Source organism: Ovis aries, chromosome 1, assembly GCF_016772045.2.
Source record: "Ovis aries strain OAR_USU_Benz2616 breed Rambouillet chromosome 1, ARS-UI_Ramb_v3.0, whole genome shotgun sequence".
Lineage (NCBI taxonomy): Eukaryota > Metazoa > Chordata > Mammalia > Artiodactyla > Bovidae > Ovis > Ovis aries.
This window is the reverse complement of record NC_056054.1, coordinates 86,581,319-86,603,940: the sequence shown is the minus strand read 5'-3', so window position 1 is coordinate 86,603,940 and position 22,622 is coordinate 86,581,319. Positions and strand designations below refer to the sequence as shown.

At 44.7% G+C, this 22,622-nt stretch overlaps 1 protein-coding gene across 9 annotated transcripts in view; it reads left to right on the top strand.

Moving 5' to 3' along the window:
- The window catches only part of SORT1 (sortilin 1), a 66,617-nt gene extending 45,372 nt beyond the window's left edge, over positions 1-21,245 (top strand). For 3 of the 9 annotated variants that reach the window (XM_012177849.5, XM_004002278.6, XM_060401279.1), the window contains exons 10-20: positions 47-202; positions 1,775-1,881; positions 5,340-5,442; positions 5,784-5,952; positions 6,543-6,733; positions 9,658-9,847; positions 13,866-13,982; positions 14,552-14,660; positions 16,093-16,199; positions 16,458-16,581; positions 16,806-21,245. In XM_012177849.5, the coding sequence (XP_012033239.1) occupies positions 47-202; positions 1,775-1,881; positions 5,340-5,442; positions 5,784-5,952; positions 6,543-6,733; positions 9,658-9,847; positions 13,866-13,982; positions 14,552-14,660; positions 16,093-16,199; positions 16,458-16,581; positions 16,806-16,820 (1,388 nt within the window). In that variant the 3' untranslated portion in view covers positions 16,821-21,245. Of the gene's footprint in view, positions 1-46; positions 203-1,774; positions 1,882-5,339; positions 5,443-5,783; positions 5,953-6,542; positions 6,734-9,657; positions 9,848-13,865; positions 13,983-14,551; positions 14,661-15,455; positions 15,555-16,092; positions 16,200-16,457 lie in introns of all 9 variants that reach the window. The other 6 variants (XM_012177840.5, XM_012177835.5, XM_060401262.1 and 3 more) reach the window with 3 other exon arrangements.
- Positions 21,246-22,622: the final 1,377 nt, after the last annotated feature.

Sequence of the window (22,622 nt, the reverse complement as noted above, 5' to 3'; positions counted from 1 at the left end):
CAAGACTTGGTGGGTTTTTGTTTGTTTGTTTGTTTGCCTATTCCAGACACTGGATTTGGTACCATATTTACCTCGGATGATCGCGGCATTGTCTATTCCAAATCCTTGGACCGACATCTCTACACCACTACGGGTGGCGAGACGGACTTCACCAATGTGACCTCCCTTCGTGGGGTCTATATGACAAGTGTGCTCTCAGAAGGTGGGTCCCTCAGCTGAATATGCCCAAAGTGGAGGCGTTGGGGGAAACCAATGGTCCTGTCCCCTCAGCGGTGGTGCCTGCCTGGCCAGCAAGCCTGTCTGTGTGAATTTTGGCTCTCTATTTTAAGTAAGTTATGGTGGATTAGAACTAAGAAAGAACAAAGCAACAGCAGGCCTAAAGAAAGATTTGAGGTTATTTAGTTTATGAAAAAAGTCTTATGTATTGGGAAGTTCAGGTCTGTGGGAAGGAGTTTGAATCACTTACTGCTTTTCTGATTGTCAAGGATGGAGCAATAGCCAGCCCAGATTTTTCCTGTGTTCTCTTCAATGGCTCTGCAGAGCCCAGTTGAACAAATAAACACATTACTCTGAAGTACAAAGGTTTTTAAGGTTTTATTTATTTATGTGTTTACTTGTTTGGTAGGAGGTGAGGGATGTTTGTTTTAATTTTGTAAACACCTTGCAGTTGTCTACAGGATCTAAGTGATTCTGGCCCCTAGTTCATCCCAGACATCACTTCCAGCTCCTTGCACCTTTGCTTACTCTTGCAGTCACTCCAGTCCTCTGCCAGTCCTTAAACACATCAGGTTCACACACTCTTGGCTAAGAGATTTGCAGTGACCTCTTTCCCCAGATGTCTGCATGGCCAACACTTTCCTCCTCCCAGCCATTGGTCATGTTACTTTCTGATGAGACCTGCCCTGACTATCCTGTTTTAAATGTCAGTCTGCCTCCCTGCCACACATACACTCCCTCTTTCCCAGTTATCTGTACAAGATTTTTCCAAAGCATGCATTTTCTAACACGCTATGTAATTTACCTATTTACAGTGTCTAGTGTTTGTCTGTCTCACCCTACTAGAATATATATTCCACAGAGGTTGTTTTTTTTTTCTAATTTGTTCACAGATATATTCCCAAAGCCTTACAGCAATTTTCATATAGTGGATAGGCAATAAAACATTTATTGGGTAAATAAATTTACTTTATTAGCTTTCTTTTTAAAATTTTCCTTAAGAAAACTCAAAGCATTTCTTTTAATTTAAATGTGCAACAGTTTATGTATCATTAGCAATAGAGAATAGGGAAGACATATGAAGAAAAAAAAATGTGTAAGAGAAATAGGATATGGCGTGGTAAAGAGACAAAAGCTAGGAATTATTCATTGAGACTTAATGCAGATACATTCAAATCCTGAGATTTCCTAAAATAAGCCTGGTATCATGGCCTTAGTCCACATTAGAGTGCCTTCCCATTGCAGATTTTCCTCTAGGGCAAGCAAGCAAGGAAGAATAGAATTGTGCTGATAAGGAGATAAATGGTATCTTTTTTCAAGAGTATCAGTCTAGATGATTTCTGGAATCAGTAGAATCCCTGTTCAGGTGGGAAGCCTCTTTCAAGTATCATACTCACCAGTATTGACCCATTTCACAGGATGTCAACATCTTGTGGGACTCCAGGGTTCTATTGGTATTACATGATCTCTGTTAGAAAGTTATACAATGATAAACTGAACTGATTAGGGTGCTTCCTAATCAATATATCCAGATTAATGACATCCTTTTCCTATTCAGATAACTCTATCCAGACTATGATCACTTTTGATCAAGGAGGAAGGTGGAAGCACCTGAGGAAGCCTGAGAACAGTGAATGCGATGCTACTGCAAAGAACAAGAATGAGGTTTGTCTTACTCCTTCTGCCACATGCATTTGGAGCAAAGCAGCCGTTCTGCTCTGCTCTCATTAGTGCCGGGCTTTTGAATAATGAGGCTTGTTGAGGGTCCACAGCTAACAGTGGAAAATTGGGAAATGAGAGGTTGAAATTAACTAGGATGTAAGAAATTTGAACTGTGAAGAAAGACTAAAATATTATGCTTTATTTGTCTTTAAAGAAAACCAAAACTGAAGGCTAACAATTTCAGTCAGTTTAGTTCGGGTGTTCAGTCATGTCCGACTCTTTGCGACCCCATGGACTGCAGCATACCAGGCTCCCCTGTCCATTAACAACTCCCAGAGCTTACTCAGACTCATGTCTATCAAGTTGGTGATGCCATCCAACCATTTCAACCTTTGTTGTCCCCTTCTCCTCTTGCCTTCAATCTTTCCCAACATCAGGGTCTTTTCCAGTGAGTCAGTTCTTTGCATCAGGTGGCTAAATTATTGGAGTTTGAACTTTAGCATCAGTCCTTCCAATGACTATTCAGGACTGATTTCCTTTAGGATTGACTGGTTGGATCTCCTTGCAGTCCAAGGGACTCTCAAGAGTCTTCTCCAACACTACAGTTCAGAAGCACCAGTTCTTTGGCACTAAGCTTTCTTTACAATCCAGCTCTCACATCCATAACCAGATCCATACATGACTACTAGAAAAACCATAGCTTTGACTAGACAGACCTTTGTTAGCAAAATAATGTCTCTGCTTTTTAATATGCTGTCCAGGTTGGTCATAGCTTTTCTTCCAAGGAGCAAGCGTCTTTATGATTGCAGTCACCATCTACAGTGATTTTAGAGCCCCCAGAAATAAAGTCTCTCACTGTTTCCATTGTTTCCCCATCTATTTGCCATGAAGTGATGGGACTGGATGCCATGATCTTAGTTTTCTGAATGTCGAGTTTTAAGCCAGCTTTTTCACTCCTTTCTTTCACCTTCATCAAGAGGCTCTTTAGTTTTTCTTCCCTTTCTGCTGTAAAGGTGGTGCCATCTGCATATCTGAGGTTATTGATAGTTCTCCCAGCAATCTGGATTTCAGCTTGTGTTTCATCCAGCCCAGCATTTTGCATGATGTACTCTGCATTTAAGTTAAATAAGCAGGGTGACAATATACAGTTTTGACATACTCCTTTCCTGGTTTGGAACCAGTCTGTTGTTCCATGTCCAGTTCTAACTGTTGCCTCTTGACCTGCAATTTGTGCTAACAGTTTGTGTTATACTAAATTGCTGAATGAACACAGAGTGGTCAGATGGGCCAGTGATTAGTTAGGAGTCATGATGGCAGCTATGAGACTTCAGCAACTCTACAGAAAGCCATTAACCAGCCATTCATGAGCAGTGCAAAGCTGTATTGGCCAGAAACAAATGGAGGAGAACTTGGCCTCTCTTCCCATCCACCAGCGCTCCACATGGCCTGTGGATGTAGGTGGTGACCTGGTCTAACATGTGGATTCAAGAGCTGAGCCCTCTGAGGAAAGGCCACAAACTAGAGGTTCAAAGGCATTGCTGCAGGAGATCCAGGTTCCATGAGTGACAGGTCTTGACAGGAAAGAAAAAAAGCAAGCTTTGTGTCTGATTCTTTTAGAGAATTTGAGAGGAGCTTAGCAGAACCCTGGGAGTTTCCTTTAAAAGTGACAGCATTGGTAATTCCAGGCTCTCTTCTGAGTACCTACCTACAGCTGGTATGTACTCTGCTGTCCTGACTGGGCTTTCTGTTTTAAGAGACTCAACCAGTGGGAGATAAATGTACCCACACCATTCCCATCACACTCTCTCCCTTGTGTTTCTTCATGACTATTGTGGAGTCTCTCCCCTCCTGCTCCCCTTCCCACCCCTCCACCCTAGCCTTGCCCTGCTCCTGCCCTTCCCACCTCAGGCACAGGCACAGGCACAGTGGCCTCCTTACTTACCTTGCCACCCTCATGCTGCTGTGCCTCTCTCTCCCTAGCACTCTTTGTGGCTCTCTTTTGCCCATGATCTGGTGAATGAAGGTCCTCTCCTCCCCTGGCAGGTTCTCTTCTGCCTTTTCATTGTTGTTGCCCATTTCACTGTCGTTGTCACCGACCCACCCCTTGTAACTCTGCTGCTCCCTGAACACCCTGCATGTGCCTCTAGCCCATGTTATTCCTGGGGAGGGCGTCCCTGTCTCCCCTCCCCCCAGTTCATTAGGGTTAGTGGAAATCCTGACCGTCCTTCAGTTCAGTTCAGTTACTCAGTCATGTCCAACTCTTTATGACCTCATGGACTGCAGCACCCCAGGCCTCCCTGTCCATTACCAACTCCCAGAGTTTACCCAAACTCATGTCCATTGAGTTGGTGATGCCATCCAACCATCTCATCCTCTGTCGTCCCTTTCTCCTCCTGCCCTCAATCTTTCCCAGCATCAGGGTCTTTTCAAATGAGCCAGCTCTTCTCATCAGGTGGCCAAAGTATTGGAGTTTCAGTTTCAACATCAGTCCTTCAGTGAACACTCAGGACTGATCTCCTTTAGGATGGACTGGTTAGTTAGAACTAATCATTGCTCTTCATTTCATCAGCAGTTTACATGAAGCTTTTTTTACTTCAATAAAATTGCACATGGCATAAAATTAACATTTTAACCAATTTGAACCTCTTTGTTTACTTGTTTATTTTTTGTAATTTTCTTGGCAACACCCTGTGGCATGTGGGACCTTAGTTCCCTGACCAGGGATCAAACCCTTACTCCCTGCATTGGAAGGTAGGGTCTTAACCACTGGACCACCGGGGAAGTCTCCCGAACCTCTTTTAAAGCATCCTTTAAAGGATTGCCATCCTGCTTTATAACTCAACTAATTTCTAAGAAATGTTTCTTAAAGACAGGACTGGGTCTTATTTCAAATCACCACATCTTGTTCAGTATCTGAAATACGGCAGGCAGTCATCAAGTTGGGAAGCCTCTCATTTTCTTTAGAGAAATGTCTTGTCAAGTCCTTTGCCCATTTTTAATGTGGGTTATTTGTTTTTTTTGTTGTTATTGAATTATAGGCTCAGTGGGATATTCTTGCTTCTTAAATGCATAATGCATTTAATAATAATTTAATAATCACATTTATAGAGAAAGAAAGTAGAGTGGTGTCAGGGTCTGGGAATACCAGGGTCTGGGAAAGGGGGAATAGGCAGTTATGGTTTAATGGACACAGAAGTTTCAGTTTTGCAAGACGTGGAAGTCTCAGAGATGAATTATGGTGATGGCTGCACAACAGTGTGAATGTCCTTAACGCTACTGAACTGCACCCTTTAAAATGTAAATTTTATGGTATGTTATTTTAACCACAATTTTAAAAAGAAGAGTATCCCACTGAAGTCTGGGTTATTAAGTTAAAAAGCCTTATTATTAGAAGACTCTGTGAGATGAATAAAAAAATTTACACCTTTGGTTTTAATGTACGCTTTGGTTTCTTTCCACAGTGCAGCCTTCATATCCATGCTTCCTATAGCATCTCTCAGAAACTAAACGTTCCAATGGCCCCACTGTCAGAGCCTAATGCTGTTGGCATAGTCATTGCCCATGGTAAGCAGCCCTCCCTCACCTCTGTGGGAAGAACTAGTTGAGCACATTGAAGCTCAGTCATAGCATTGAACCCTGTAAGAAAACCACCATCCGTGGCTTTTACCACCCTTTGCAGAATTTCTTGCAAGATAAACCCAAGAATTTCTTGGGTTTTTCATGGACTCCTATCAGAGAGCAGCAGCATGACCTCTTCCTTTACCAAACTGTTGTGGCCTATTTTTTTTCTTCCAAGAGGCCTGATGGGAAATAATCTGAATAAACTCATTCAGAATTCTTGTGACAGTGAATCCTCTCTGTTTCACTGCTGATGTGTGCTGATGAGATGGTGGGCTGTGTTGTAGGTAGCGTGGGAGATGCCATCTCCGTGATGGTCCCAGATGTGTACATCTCAGATGACGGGGGTTACTCCTGGATGAAGATGCTGGAAGGACCCCACTATTACACCATCCTGGATTCTGGAGGCATCATCGTAGCCATTGAGCACAGCAGCCATCCGATCAATGTGATTAAGTATGCATGAGCTCAGCTCCACCCACACTGTCTGCCCAGAGGGCTACCCCGGGATGTTTTTCAGTTTGTGGGGAAGTTCTGGACCCTGATTCAGATTTAGGCATTCTGCAGAGCTGCAGGGGAGGTGCTTGAAGGGGTTGCATTAAGAGCAACTCAAATTAAATGGCTTTGTGTTTTTCCTCTGACTCTGCTAGCTAACATTTTTAATCACTTAAAAAAAAATGTTCTTCTTTCTTCCCACAAGAATATTATGGATGCATTGAAGCACTCTGGATGGGAAATGACTCCTTAAATACAAGTTCTTATTGTATAATTTCTGTTTATTGATTCAGAAGCCCATTCTTATATGGGTCACTATTCTTTCTTGCCCTTGGAAGAATTTTTATAAATGCGTTTTCTTCCATACTGTTTGAGTGAATCCCGTTTCCTTGTGAACTGCAGGCATTAGAAATTAATATAGTTGTCAGTCGGTAAGCCGTCACCTAAATATGAGAGTTCTCTGATTTGGGATGGAAACAGCTGGAGCAGTTTCCTGATACTCCGGTAAACGCTGGTCCTTTGTCACGGTCTCCCTCTAACTGTGGTTTCAGGTTCTCCACAGACGAGGGCCAGTGCTGGCAAACCTACACGTTTACCAGGGAGCCTATCTACTTTACGGGCCTGGCTTCAGAGCCTGGAGCCAGGTCCATGAACATCAGCATCTGGGGCTTCACAGAGTCCTTCCTGGCTCGCCAGTGGGTCTCCTACACCGTCGACTTTAAAGACATCCTCGAAAGGAACTGTGAGTGTCTTCTTTGACCTTTTCTATCAGAAACTTGTAAACCCATTTTCCTAAATAACCCATCTAGTTCAGTTTCTTCTAACTGGAATAAGAAAATCATGTATATGAAAGAGGATTTAAGGATGCTCCACGTAGGTGAGCAGGCAGTGAAATGGTACCAGAAAAGCACTTCCCTGTTTGGATTAGCACTGTCCAAGAGAAATATCATGAGAGCAACGTATATAATTTAAATTATTCTGTCCGCTAGCTACATTATACAAGTAAGAGGCAAAATTCATTTTAATAATATAGTTATTTCAGTATGTCTAAAATATTATCATTTTAACATGTAAAACAATATTTTATAATTATTAGTGAAATACTTTACACTCTTTTTTTAAAGATTTTTTTTAAAAATATTGGCGTATAGTTGATTTAAAATGTTGTATTAGTTTCACTATACAACATAGTGAATCAGTTATACATATACGGATACCCACTCGATTTTAGACTCTTCCTATGTAAGCTGAGTACTGAGTAGAGTTCCCTGTGTGCTACAGTAGGTCCTTATTAGTTACCTATTTTATATATAGGTAGTGTATATATGTCAATCCCAGTCTCCCAATTCATCACTCTCCCCAGTTTCTCCCTGTAACCATAAGTTTCTTTTCTATTCTGTGGATATTTCTATTTGTAAATAAGTTCATTGTACCTCTTTTTAGATTCCACATATAAGTGATATCATAAGATGTTGACCTTTGTCTGACTTACTTCACTCAGTATGGCAATCTCTAGGCCCATCCATGTCACTGCAGATGGCATCCTTTCATTCTTTTTTGTGGCTGAGTAATACTTCATAGTTTATGTGCACCACATCTTCCATTTACGTGTGATGGGCCGTATCATACAGACACACTGCGGACAGCACAGTACATACGTACCGCAGCATCTATCCATTCCTCTGTTGACGCTTTTATTTTTGTCTTGGCTGTTATAAATGGTGCTGCAGTATGAACTGCAGTGTGCCCCTGTGAGCATAGGGGTGCCTGTATCCTTTTAGATTATGGTTTTCTCTGGTTATATGCCCAGGAATGAAATTGCAGAATCACATGTAGTTCCATTTGTAGTCTTTTAAGGAACCTCCATTCCATTCTCCATAGTGGCTACACCAATTTATATTCCCACCAACAGTGTAGGAGGGTTTTCTTTTCTCAACACCCTCTCCAGTATTTATTGTTTGTAGATTTTTTTTGATGATGGCCATTCTGACTGGTGTGAAGTGATACCTCATTGTAGTTTTGATTCTCTGATAATTAATGATGTTGAGCATCTTTGCATGTGCTTTTTGGCCATCTGTTATATTCTTTTTCTTCTGAGTCCTCTAAATCTGATGCATATTTTACACTCACCCTTACTGTAAATCTCCATTCACACCAGCCGCATGTGGATATCTAGAAGAGTTTAGTTTTGCACTTTAGATCTCTGTAGCATTTTCTGAAAGTTCTTTTCTGCTTGTAAGGATAATGCATGTTTATGTTTGTCTAAAATTATTTCATAAGACTTCAGGGTTTTTCACTGCTGGTTACAGCAGAACTATAAAGAGGAAACTTTAGAGGAAAATGTGTTACAGCTAATTGATTATGTCATTTATTAAAATGTTGAAGTAAGGAAGTTTTCATGCAAAGAGTTTGGCTTGAATGTCAGTCACAACTGAGACTCTAGACTGGCTCCTGAGCAGGCAAGAAGCCCACACTGACCATTTCTGAATGCTGTGACTTCAAACTGGAAGACATGTTAAAGACCCAGAAAATGGCTTCAGAGAAGGAGTTAAAAAGTTCATTTTGCGGTATTCCTAAAGAATCACAAGCAAACCCAGACCCCCAGTACTAAAGATGCTGACACTGTATTGAAAATAAGAAGGATAAAAGAAAAACTGGACAAAAAGTGACCACCTGTGACCCGTGATTGCTTGGCATAATATGAAAGAAGATATAAAGTTTCAAGATGCTTGGGTTAAATTTTGGTCCTGACTTTTTTAGACTGTGTTAGGGGCCCATTTCCTTAGCATGTTAATTTAGTGACTCCTGCAGGAAGTAGAAGCACTTGGTTTGGACCTTTTCTACAAGATGTTTTAATGATTTAAAACCAGAGAGTCATTATAATCTAAATTCGTTAAATAGACTGTAAAAGAGCTGGCTTATGAGTTTTCCCCTCTGCAGATGCAGGCAGCTTCTAGTTATCCCTGAAGTTTAACATCATTAAAAGATTGGTTAAGCACTGCTCTTTAACAGGCTGGGTGCTAGTCTTCATATCCCAAAGGATAAAAGCCTAATCCACAGTCTTTAGGCCACAGCCTTTGAGTCATTTTTCCAGGAGTGGATGATATGACACACTGAGCCAGGTTGACTGTCATCAGCAGTCTTCATTTGAAAGCCAGTCAACAAGAGTTAAAAGACTAGAGAATGTTTGTGCTTGCTTCATCAGCACAAATACTAGAAAGAGAATGTTTCCCCTTCCTTTCAAAGCATACTCACCCATAGTACAACTAAACCCTTACTTTTGGTTAATTGGCGTCTTGCCCTAAAGGCAAACATCTGGTTGCTTATCTCTGACAGCTCCTGACCGAGAGCACAGGTGTACAAGACTTAAAGACAGCAGCCTCTCAGTCTGGAAGTAACTTTAGAGGTTCTCCATCCACCTTCCTGCTGCACAAGGTTTTTCCTAAAACTCAAATGGGCTATGAACCGCAAAGACTCCTCCCTTGGCTTGAGGAAAGGCCAATCGCTAGTAGGCTCCCACTAATGCAACTTTCTTTTGCAGTTCCAAAGTGAAACAATAGGTTAAGTCAGACATCTGTACTTTTCCTCTCCTTTCTTTCTGTTGCCTGGCAGCTGTCTCACATGGATGGATTCAGTAGTTTCCTGAAGAGCCTGTCTTTCTTTTAGGTGAAGAGAAGGACTATACCATCTGGCTGGCTCACTCTACAGACCCTGGAGATTATGGAGATGGCTGCATTTTAGGCTATAAAGAACAATACCTCCGGCTACGCAAGTCATCTGTCTGTCAGAATGGTCGAAACTATGTTGTGACCAAGCAGCCGTCCGTCTGTCCCTGCTCCCTGGAGGACTTCCTCTGGTATCCGCACCCCTCAGATCCCTGTCAGCCACTTCCTGTGCTGGAGGAGGCAAAAGACAGTTGAAAATTATTTCAGTCCTTTTTTTCCCTTTTTTCCTCAAGAGTGGAAAACTGTTGCTTCTTCTTTCCTCAAGGAAATTGAAGCACAGAGGAAGGGAAGCAGAATTGTTAGTAATTGGACAAATAACATTATTGTATCAGACCATTAATCATTGTGCAGGACCAGCAACAACCCCTGAAATCCTAACTTACCTGTGTGAGGGAGGAGAGGAGTGTAGAATGAGGATGAGAGTAAGAAGGTAGAGAGAGAAGGCGATAGGACAGAAGCACCAAGCGAAGAGGGCAGGAGCTGAGAGCTTAGAGGAAACTGGGCTTTAGCAAACAGCCTGATTGCCTGGGTTCAGCAGGTAGGGCTAGCTTTGGGGTTGTCTGCAGGACTGAAGGCAGAGAGAGTGTGGCTCTGTCCTGAGAGAGGAGATGACATCAGAATGTTTGGTCTCTATATCCCATCAAGGCTCAGGAGCCATCATGGTGGACCCCTAGAGTTCAGAACCATCCAGGCTTAAGGATTAGTTTCGTGGCTGGCACAGGATTAGTTGATTGTACAGGGGCAAGGGAGTCCCTTGGTAGCCTAGCTTAGGGCAAATAAGAGGAACTACTTCACATCACAGGTAATAATCTTATGGAACGTGTTAGCTGCAGAAGATGCTGTCAGGGAGGTAGAAGTGGATTTGGAAAAGAAGACAAGAAGATAGCAGTCCTATGCTCCTACAGTGTATTCCCCCGAACTGTAAGTGACAGGAGTATGGGACTGAACAAAACCCAGTCTGACCCAGTGTGTTTCCTCCTGTGGTGTTCACATCTGTATGTGGAATGGCCAGGGGTCCTCCCTTCTCTATTTCTACAAGGGAAAATGGCACTCAGGTCACTTGGATATTATAATAGGGCTGGAGTTTGTGGATACTGTCAGACTCTGAAGGGCTCTCTCACCCTTAATGGCACACAGGCTGACTCTCAGTCACCTGAACTACTTCTGTTTTCCAAACTTGCTCTGCGGCTTCAGAGCTCCATGCCACTGTGTATGCTGCTGCTCCTGCCTGGAAGGTCTTTACACATTTGCTGCTTGACCCCCCAAGCCTGGTGAATTCCTCCTTGGCCTTTAATGCTTTAGCTCAGATGTTGCCTCCTAAAGCCTTCCCCAGTTTTTCCTCATCTAGGCTCCCACTGCACTCTCTGTGTTTTTACAGCACTCACTATATTTTAATTCTTAGGTACAGATTAGATTCCACCATTAAAATCTAGACTCCCTGAGCACATATTGTATTTGATAATCACATAGTCATAATGACAGCAGCTCACGTTTTTAAACGTTGCCTCTGTGCCAGGCACTGTTCTAAGCAACTTACACTTCTCAGCAGCCACTTGAGATAGGTGCTGTGGTTATTTACATTTCACAAAGGGAGAAACAAAGGTACAGCGGGTCATGACTAACTTGCTGTCATGTGACAGAGCTGGGATGTGAACCCGGCAGTTAGTTCTACCCCAGAGCCTGAACACACACCCCACGTGCCTGAGGAATGTATACTTTGTGAGTGGGGAGGGTGTGGTCCCTGGAATTTTGGATTGAACACACAAATTTTTTGCCAGAAATTTCTCCTTGCTATTTGAGGCATGATGTCTTCTCTTGTTCTTCCTACCCACTCCCTTCAGGATTTGTCAGAAAACCTTGAAGTCCAAGCAGCATCTATATATTTACCAAATATTCCTTGAATATTTGTTATGCACAGGGTAGTGCAAAAGTGAGAACAGACATTTTACTATAGACTCTTCTGGTAAGAGTCACATGATTATGTTTGAAAAGAGAAAGTGGTAAGTACCTTATGGATTTAGAGAAGGGAGAGATTCTTCCATCCAGACCTAAAAGGAGTTGGATCAGAGAGGCTTTGTAGAGGTGGTGGCATCTGAGCTGAGCCCCGATGAGCTGTAAGATTTGATCTGTGCATCTGGAAAGAAGCAGATCACTAAAGCCAGTGGACTGATGTGAGCCTAGGCCCCCAACAGCACGCTCAGGAAGGTTGTGCTGGGGCTTCCCTGATGGCTCAGTGGAGAAGAATCCACCTACCAATGCAGGAGGCATGGGTTCAATCCCTGGTCTGGGAAGATCCCTCATGCCCCAGAGCAGCTAAGCCTGTGCACCACAATTGCCGAGCCCACATGCTGCAGCCACTAAAGCCCTTGGCGCCTAGAGCCAAGCTCCACGAGAGAAGCCGCCGCAGTGAGGAGCCGTACGTTACAACAGACAGGAGCCCCTGTTTGCCGCGACTAGACAAAGCCCACCTGCCGCAACAAAGATCCGGGGCAGCCCAAAATAAATAAATAATTTTCAAAAAGAAAGAGTATGCCGGAAGATAGGCTGTGAGGGGAAGCCGTGGCTGTCACAGGAAAGAAATGAGGGCGTCCAGACGGGGGTGCTCAGGAAGATAGCGCCCTGGACAAATGTAAAGAAATGACAGGAGAGGCCAGCACAAAGGAGGAAACATGATACATTTTGAACATTTTTGTTTCTTTTAGGTTCTGTCAACAGATTTATGTGGCAGTGTTCAGCAAGTATTTGGAAATGTAGGATTAGAGCTCAAGAGAGGTAGAACCTGGAAGTTTTATTAATTTTTTAAAATTTTTATTTCTTTGTATTTTTGGCTGAGCTGGGTCTTAGTTGCTGTGCACAGGCTCTCCAGTTGTGGCGAGCAGGGGCTACTCTCCATTACAGTCTGCGGGCTTCTCACTGAGGTGGCTTCTGTTGTTGCAGAGCACAGGCTCAGTAGTTGTGGCTCCCATGCTTAGTGGGTCCAAGGCATGTGGACTCTTCCCAGACAGGGATCAAACCATGTCCCCTGCGTTGGCAGGTGAGTTCCTCTCCACTGCACCACCAGGGAAGTCCAAACCTGGAAGTTTAGTTGCAGCCAGTCGTTAAGCTCACGAAGGGAGAGCAGATACAGAGTAAGAGAACGAATAATAGAATCTTGGACAACGTCTGCACCTGCGTGTTAGGAAGAGAGCAGAGCCAACAGTGGCCAGAGAAACAGATGAGTGCAGCTCTCGGGTGCAGCGGGTGTGGCACAGCGGCGTGCCAGCGGGCCCAGAGTGGACAAGACAGAGAAGCCCCCAAGGCTGGGTGACTGGTGGGCCTGCGGGGGCACAGACATTCATTTTCAAGGCTGCAGCGGGGGGTTCAAGCCAAGATGCCGAGAATAAAAAGTAAATGAGTAAAACAGAACAAGTAGAAGAGAAAGTTGGCCAATAAGGGAGAGAGGGTGGTGAAGGAAGAGGACAGGTGCAGGCTAAGGAGAAGTGGCAGGGTGAGGGGACTGGCGGCCCCTCCACGCTGTCCATGCAGCAAGCCCCCACCTAGGGGCACGAGGTGCCAAGGCCCTGCATGTCCTTTCTTTGGGGAAAGCAGAGCACTATGGAGAGATGGGATGGGATGGAGGGCAGGGATGGGCGTTCACATTGGCGTCAGGCACCATCTAAGAAGCTGAGAGGGACACAGATGTGGGGAAGGCAGGAAAGGTTTGATATACACTCTCATGGGTATGACATAATGAGTTATTTGGAGATGGAAGAACTGCTAAGTGTCCATGCGTTTAGGTCTGTGGCTGACGCACTGTTTCTCTGTGTCTTAGTTGCGTGTATCCCCACCCCCTATAGACTGCACGCTTTCCCTTCCCTGAACGTGAGCTGTCTATGTGGAACCTCCTAGCTACTGAGTCCTCAGTCCACCAGGCCCAATCTATAAGCCATTCCCCCACCCCCCCTCCGCCCCCGCACCTCCTGCCAATTAAGCCCTGTCTGTGTGATTTTGTTCCTAAAGAGACCTCTTTATATGTCACAGACTTCCTTAGCTGCTTTCTGGCAACCCACGCCTGGAATATTAACCATCCTCTGCCCCACATAAAACCTTCACTGCTATTTGCCTCCTTTCAGCAACTTCGAAAGATACATTTTTTGCTGATTCTTACAGTGATTTTGGCTACTTCCGTCCAGAAAATGACTCCAAATGTGTGGAACAGCCAGAACTGAAGGGCCACGACCTCGAGTTTTGTTTGTATGGAAGAGAAGAGCACCTGACGACAAGCGGGTGAGGCGGCTTCTCCTCCCGTGTCGGGCCTGCGTTTCCCCTGTGCAGGGAGAAATTGCCCTCCACGCACTTCCGAGTACTTGAGAGAGTAGAAAATCACTGTCCGGTAGAGCCTCCTGTGATGGGGTAAATGCTCTGTGACCTGCTGTGGCCCCTAGCCCTCTGTGGCTGTTGACACTGGAGTGAGGAACTGAAGTAATTTTGATTAATTTAAAAGTAAATAGTCACCATAGCAGAGAGTGCCATTCTAGAGGAGCCTGACTGCCGACTCCCCTGATGACTCTCCCCTCCCCTGTATCTATACTGCATACTGACGGGCTTTCCCCGGCAGTCTCATAGGGCAGAAAGTCGGCATGTCATGCAGCATGGCAAGGGATGTGTGGTCTGTCCAAGGACCGAAACTACACAGCATATCCCCCCAACACCCCTGTGGATCTCCCCCAAGCCCTGAAAGACGGTGTAAGGACCAGAAGTTTTTCTGCAGCTTTTCAAATCTTGTTTTCAGGAAGTGAGCAAGAATCCAGAAGTGCATCCTTGTATTCTGTCAACACCTTTTCTCTGCCCCTCAGGTACCGGAAAATCCCAGGAGACAAATGCCAGGGTGGCGTGAATCCAGTTCGAGAAGTGAAAGACTTGAAAAAGAAATGCACAAGCAACTTTTTGAGTCCAGAAAAGCAGGTGTGTTAAAGTAGATCTAGTGTAGATACAAGTGGGGTTTCGAGTTCCGCCAGGAAGGTCAAAGTTGCAGTGTGTCGAGAACTTTATCACCTAATACAAGTGGCCAGACCACTTATGGCAGGTTTCCCGTTGCACAGGAAACTGTTAGGATGGAAGGATGGTCACTTAAGCCAACAATAAGCTCATCTACTGAAAACTTTTTTGGGGGAGGGAAAATGGTGCTCAGTATTTATCCAAGTCTTAGAAGCTTAGGGTTGAGAAAAATTCTGAGGCTCAGAGTCACTTAGAAAAAAGACTCAACAAGTCCTGCCATCAAGGGCTGGGGTTTTGCGCATGTGGAAGGGAAGGGCATGAGGCCCTAATTAGTGGGGATCTCTCTGCCGAGTCTGTCAGGTATGTTCATAAGGAAAACCTGCACCGCGGTAATAAGTGGCTGGTTTTGATTTAGAAGCAAGTTTGGGGCTGATTCCAGATCTGTAGCACTGAGCTGTCTGGCCAGGATATGGGGATCTGGTAAGAGGAACCCTCGTGATAAAGAAGCACTGGCCCAGCAGTGTGACTGGGAACAGAAGACTGTGGACCCCAGGTTCCTAATCTGGAAATCAAGAGATGGGCAGTCTGCAGTCCCTCCTGTCTAACCTTCTCAGGACTGAGGGCCTGACGGGGTGGAAGAAGGCAGGGGGAGAAGAGTGTGTGGGTGTGTGTACTTGTTGGGGGCAAGCTCCTGCTTCTCTGCATCACTGCCCTGCACTCCTGGTGGCTGTCCTCAGAGTGTTTGTGTGTGTGATTGCACAGGACTCCCGCCCACAGGGACACAGCTTGTCCCAGAATCCAGCTCCGCCTCCTCTGGGATACACTGAAAACACACACTCCCTATCTCCCACCCAGAAGCAGGTAGGTCACACTCAAACAACAATATGACAAAGCTTATTTATAACAACATACGAAAATTTAAAAGACGAATCTTGGTATCATGGGAGGGCCTGCCTGACAAAGCATTGGCACAGCTCCTCCCCAGGTGATGGCCCTATGCTAGATTCATTCACCCACTTACTGTCACGGTCTCCTTCTCTGCTTCACCCTTAAAAGCGCCAAGACTTAGAATCAGTGGTCATGGCGAACAGCCACAATTATATTTGATCTAGGTAATTACCATAGCTTCCAGTGTAACTTCGACATTAAAGCCCCGGAGTTTGCACTATTCTGACAGCTTCAAGGCAGCTCAAGTTTCAGTTACCCTCTGCCAGCTGTGGTATTCTCCTGGTAACACTGAGATGGTCATCTTGAGGGGTTTGGGAACATTTCATCATTAGGTGCCTAGAGACTGCAGATCGTTGAACAGAGAAATGAGAAATTGAGCAGCCTGTTTGAATTCAGTCCTGGAATATGCACACCCAAAATTGATTGTGTGTTTGTGTTTTAATTTATCAAGAATTCCAAGTCAAATTCTGTTCCAATTATCCTGGCCACTGTGGGATTGATGCTGGTCACAGTCATAGCAGGAGTGCTCATTGTGAAGAAATACGTCTGTGGTGGAAGGTAAGGAACCAGAATCAGTCACACCCACAAGTCAGCCAAGGGCAGAGCCTGCTGCTGGCGAAAACTGACTAGTTGAAGTGACGTTACTGAAACATCAGACTCAAATCTTTCCTTCCATTTTTCATATGCTAACTATAGGCTGTGCTTCTTGTATGTGTGACTCATTCCATGAGTGTGTAAAACTTGGAAAGTCCACAGCCCTATAAGAAATGCATTCTTCCTCACCACCTGAGGGTTGACAGCAGTTTCCACCCCCAGGTTCCTGGTGCATCGATACTCAGTGCTCCAGCAGCACGCAGAGGCTAATGGTGTGGATGGTGTGGATGCTTTGGATACGGCCTCCCACACTCACAAAAGCGGTTATCATGATGACTCAGATGAGGTGAGACTGTTTCTTCTTGAGGGGTGGTGCAGAAGTTTTTAAAAGAGCGATTCTTTTTTTACTTATGACCAAGGTATGTTTGAAGCAACAGAGGGTTTAAGCTGGAAGCAGCAACTTAATGACTAAGACTTGGCCAACCCAGAAGCTACCTAATGGCTTTCAAAATAAGGATTAGGGATTTTTTTTTGGTCTGTAAATAATATGGCCCATGTCTTTTTTTTCAGGACCTTCTGGAATAGCTCCTCTAAAGAGCTGGGACTGAGTATGAATGATGGATCCGCAGTACCTCCTACACTCCCTGTGGCTCCGACTTAGGGAAATAAATTTCCCATTGCGAAGGACCCAGCTCTGTTTCTGCTGCTTCCATCAAAGCCAAAAGGACCTACACTAAAGAAATAGTGGGGTGGGGACCTGAAACACTCTTGCCAGTTGGCTCGAAGAAGAGAGGGGAAATTTTTAATTCTTTAACTTTACGAGTTCTGTGTTTTTGCAAGGTATGGGCCCTTTTTGGTTTTGGTTTTTAAGGGAAATGAAATGGAATTGAAGGGAACTTTTCACTAACCCCACAGTCGCATGTTTTGTGTGGCGCCTACCCCAGGGCACCGGCCAGCTTTGTCATCAACTCTCATGAAGCCCTCGGTGCCATCCCTGGGCTGTGCCATCCCTGGACAGTGCCAGCACCATGAAGCAGCTGCGGAGATGAGCAGAGAGGCTGCGATGACTGGCACAGCCTGGGCAGCCTCTCTCTCTCTGGGGCCAGCCCCACTCCAAGAATAGTGCGCACCAGCTCCTCACACAGTTCACTGCTTTTTGTTGTTTCTTTCAGGAGCGGTAGGCCACAGTGATTTTTCTTTTCCCCTGTTTAATTAGGCAATACCCTTGTTAATTGCCCTTTGGCAACTAACTTACATGTGCTTCCAAGACACTAAATCAGGAAAACTTAAGGGGCAATATTTTTAACTTGGGGCAGGAAGAAGGGAACAGCAGAGAACTGACTAGATTTAGCACCTATTAAAGGAGAAATTCTTGCTTCTTCCAAGATCTTTCAAGCCATGCCTTATGTGTGTGCCAGTGGGCTTGCTCAAGGATGGGGCTCAAAGCTGGGTACCCAGGCTGAGCAGCCTCTTCACTGGAGCGGCTGGTGGCATGCACGGCACAGCCTCTGAGGACGACTCATCCGTGAAGCATTAGAGTGGCTGCTTATTCGCTTCCTCTTAGGTCGCTGCTCTACATGGAGCCGTGACTAGACATGTGTTCAGATTCAGGCTTTAAAAAAAAGTTCAGTTTTGTTACCAAGTTCTCCTCCTTACCCCTCCACTTCCCCAGCTTTCCCAAGTAGTCTGTTGGCTTGAAACTTTGAGCCAAACCAACTGAAAAACACACTTCTAGTGCAGATTGATGTTTTGTGTGATACATTAAGTTCATATCTTAAATTTAATAAAATGTTCCCTTTGACATTTTTTTTTTAATGACATAAATTAGAAAATGTAGCAAGGTGGATTTCTGGGTGGCCAGACAGTGATGGAAAGCTGTCATCATTTAGCACAGCTTGACTGTTCGCTGTGCTCGAACATAGCAGTACGTTTTCAGTCTTCGCACACCTACTGTGCTGGTCACAGTTTCTCCCAATAATTATGACTGGGGACATTCTTTGGTAACTGCCATTTTGCTGCTAGTTCATTTTATGGCTAGAAAGTCAGGAAAAAGTAAATGTGCCAAATGAACTTTTGTCAGAATGTATGAGCAGATGGGTGAATTGTCTTCTCACCAGAATGGATTAACAGCTGTAGGGAAAGCAGGGGAGGGAGTGGATGGAGAATTTTGGAGAAACGGAAACTGCAGTAAGATTAACAGAAGTCAGGGAACTCTAAAGGCAGTTTTTGTGAAGACAGTTCATATTTGTTAGAGCCAGAGAGCACTAGTTTTTTAGGAAAATCTCATTCCTTTTGTAAGGTTTTTAAATTGAAAGTAATTCCAAAGATACACCAGCTCACAAATGACTGAAAAGTCTCAGCTTTCATCCCATTCACCCTCACCTCCTGCCCCATGTGAATTTGACGCCCAGAGAAGACCTACTTAGACCACGCACTCTTCTCCCCACACACACCCATCGAAGTAGATGTGCCGACTAATTCTCTTGATTAGTTTCTCATGTAAGAGAGTTAATACTCTTCTCTAACCGTGTAAGACTCGGGACAGTGATATCTGGGGTTCCTGTAGAACTTGGTAGTTTTCATGGCACTTTTTCACTTGCATTGTGTCATTTGAACCTCACAGCATTCTTGTGAGATTAAAAAAAACAACAACACAGGGTTTGTAATCCCCATTAGAGATGGAGCTGAGGTACAAAAATGGAGTAAAGATGTCCAGGTCCCTGTGAGTCATGAGTGGTGATGGTGATTGTCTTCAGATCTCATGCACTTTGATGGATGCTCTTGCTGCCAGGTGGGAGCAGGCTGCTTTCTTAGAAACGTCTTGCAGTTCTTCAGGGCACAGGTCAGTGGCCTTTCTTTCAGAGCATCATGGAGAGCTCTTTTGCCACCTTAGTAAACAGGAAATTTTTCATGGCTGAAAGCAAAAGTAACGGTAATCTTGAGTTTGTGTTTAGAAATCACCCCTTACCTCATTGAGGGTCACGGTGGTTCAAGAGTGTGGGAATGGAGTCTCCACTGATGAGTTACCCTCTCCATTTCCCTGTCCCCCACCCATGACTGGCTGGAGAGCTTAGTCGGTTTGAGGACTGCTAGCAAGCCTGGCTGGCCAGCCTTCCTCATCTCACAAGTGTATGTCCCTGGCCCAAGATGAAAACAGCCTAATAGATCCATGATAGCTCCTAAGAAAAAAATATTTCTGATTTGTCCTACTGATGTCAGGTTGGAGCATTATCTCTGAAAATAAAGTGTAGTGTCAGGCTTAATAGCAAAAGGGATTGTTTCAGTAGTAGAAGTTAGCGTCATCATAAGGTAGGTTGGACATAGCAGACTGTCCAGAGTGATCTGAGCTCTGAAATCCAGGTGGTGAACTCACCGTCTTTCATGCTCTGTGGACAGGTGTCTTGGACTTAAGAGGGCTTTTGGTTTTCAGTGAGACCTGAGACCAGGGATGCATACGCCTAAGCTGATCATCGAATGGGAACGCCACTTAGAAGAGTGAAAGTGTTTGGAGGACTGTGGCAGTTCTAGGCTGGGCTCAGGAGATTTAATAGATTAGCTGTAACTAAAGCTTTAGAATTTGTCATCTGCCTCTGAATAGGCTTTCCAGGGTGTCTGTCTCATTCTTAGGTTTACCTCTGGGCCTCTGCATGCCGAAGCTGGCCTTTCATCCCTGGCAGATCAGTAATGTGCTGGCCACCACTGGCTCCGTCTACCACAGCTGGTTCTCCCGTGGCCTTCACCATGGGACAAAGATAGAGGGGTGCAGGGCTGTCCACATCCACCCCACGTGGCAGGCAGTTTTTGTTTTCTAAGCAAATGATTGCAGTAGAGAGTTTCTTGTTTCCTCTTAGGAGAGCTTTAAAGAGCTCTGCTTCTGTATGCAGTGGCTTGGAGCTCACCCTGCTCACTGTTGGTACCGCCCCCTTGTCCCACATTAACCTGGATACTTGGAACTGCTAAAATAGGAAGAGCTTCTGCTTTTCAACTTTGCTACTACCTTCCCTCAAGCAGATAGATAAACATGGACTTACATGTCTCTCAAACAAAAACCAAAGTTTAAGATTTCCACATGATAGTGATAGGGAGGCCAGACTGTTCTATCTGCCACCAGTTTGCCCAGCTCAGGTTGCACCAGGGACACCATCCTGCCCCAGGAGGGCTGAGGCCTCACCCTCATGGAGGATGATTGAAATAGCAGGAATATGTTGATTTCTTGGTTACTTTGCATTATAACAAATAAGAATCAGAACTCTAATTAGAAATTGTCTTCAACAACTTACTGTGTGCATTTTTTTTCACACCGGTACATTCTTAAGCATCCTTGTTTATATAGAATAACATAAACTAATCTGTACCTTTCTATATATATGTGTGTGTGTGTACATATATACATGTATAAACTGTATAGTGTACATGTTAATGATATGCCCAAATCCTTAATGCAGTTCTCATCCTCCGCATGCCCTCAGTTTGTGGTCACGTGACTTGAGCGTTCCTGATGATTCTGCCCACCTCCTGTGTTTGGACGTCTAGGGAGGAGGGTAGGGTTTTGATGGTACCTTCCTCATCCTCGTGCACAGATATGCTCAGGGTCCCCATGTGTGCCTGGTATCCATCCCTCTCTTGTTTCCTGTTCCCTGTCTGAGCATGTGGTCCCTCTTGGTTCTGTACCTTCACTGCCTCCTCCCCAAGCTGTCAGGTAGCCTTCTTACTCAAATCTAAAGCAGTATTAAGATCATTACTGCATGTGCACTAAAAACCCAAGTTTTCTGTTCCCTTGGGACAGAAAATTGCATGTGAGGTGGAATAATCAAGTTTCAATGACCTATGTCAGTTGCACAACAAAGCCAGACCCCAGAATAAGATTCCACAAAATGGAAATAAAACTCAAATTTCTTTAGCACTGTGTAAATAAATCTGGATGTGTTTAACTTTGTACTGGTAATTTTCTGTATATTTGCAATATTTGGGTTAGAAATAAAACAGACTGGACTTTATTACCTGACCTACTACAATGACTAAGCTACAGTTTGTTAATATGAAAGTTTCTCCACTTTCCTAGCTTCAAAAATCAAACCCCAGCAATCAGAGAACATCGACTAATGAGTCAGGACTATGTGTCTGTAAGTCCTACATGAAGAGTATTAGGTAATTTATGGGAAAAACTACTCACTTTTTTCTTCTTCATGCTCTCAAAGATCTAGCCCCCACCATGGGTGTTTGTAAGACCAGATTTCTTTTTCTTCCTCCCCAGAAGTATAGCTGACCCACCCTGGTACAGCTGCTCAGCTTTGATTGCTACGTTCTTCCTTCTGGACGCAGCCGCCTGTCACTCCTCTCTTGAATTACATGATCCTTTAACAGGTTCCACGGGCAACAACACTGAGGTGTTTACCTTCAGCACTTGCCCGCTTGCCCCTCTCACATTTCTCCTGCTACTCTTACTCATAGTCCTTCCTAACCCGTTTCATTAAGGACCTTCAAAGAGTTGCATCTTGACTCCAAAATAATTTCTTTCTGTGGAGGTTACTGCCCACCCACATTTAGCCTTTAGCCAAGCCAGATGACTGCTTAGCCTGCTGTCCTGGATGGGGGTGGGGGGTGGGGGGTCTTTCCATGTAGTGTTTACTCTGGGGCTATGGTCTGAAGATGACCAGGCAGAGACCTTGCTCCTGAGGACCCCATGTCTGCTGGAAGAGTCGTCCCCCTGGGGAGGTTATCCAGGGTGGTTTATTTTCAAGAATTCTAACATAGTGTTCTCAGACTTCCTGCGACAGAATCAGTAAGTTGCTTTTTTAAATGCATATCCCACCCAGACCTACTAAATTAGCTTTTCCAGTGGATAAGACCCTAGGAGTTGGCCTTTTCTATTTGATTCTTTCATACCTTCAATTGCAACAAGGAGCTAATACCAAAAGCCTGAACCAATCTCTTCATCAAAGCATGGGGATAAGAGGGGTGTTTGGAGTACCCTGGTACACTGTCTGGACCTGTAAGGGCTCTGGCTGGTTCAGATAAGAGAAATGAGTCAGAAAGGCCTTTACATCTGAGAGTCCTGACATAGCACAGCCTCTCACCACCAACCCCAGCGGTCAAGCTCCATAGTCACCCTCTTCAGCCATCCTGCTGCTGCTGCTAAGTCATTTCAGTCGTGTCCGACTCTGTGCAACCCCAGAAATGGCAGCCCACCAGGCTCCCCCCATCCCTGGAATTCTCCAGGCAAGAACACTGGAGTGGGTTGTCATTTCCTTCTCCAATGCCAGAAAGTGAAAAGTGAAAGTGAAGTCACTCAGCCATCCTAGCTCCTGATAAAACAGTTTCCTGGATCCCAAGTGGGTCTACAAGTTGTCCTGCCCTCAGTCCCAATACAAGTTGCAAAGATGAGTT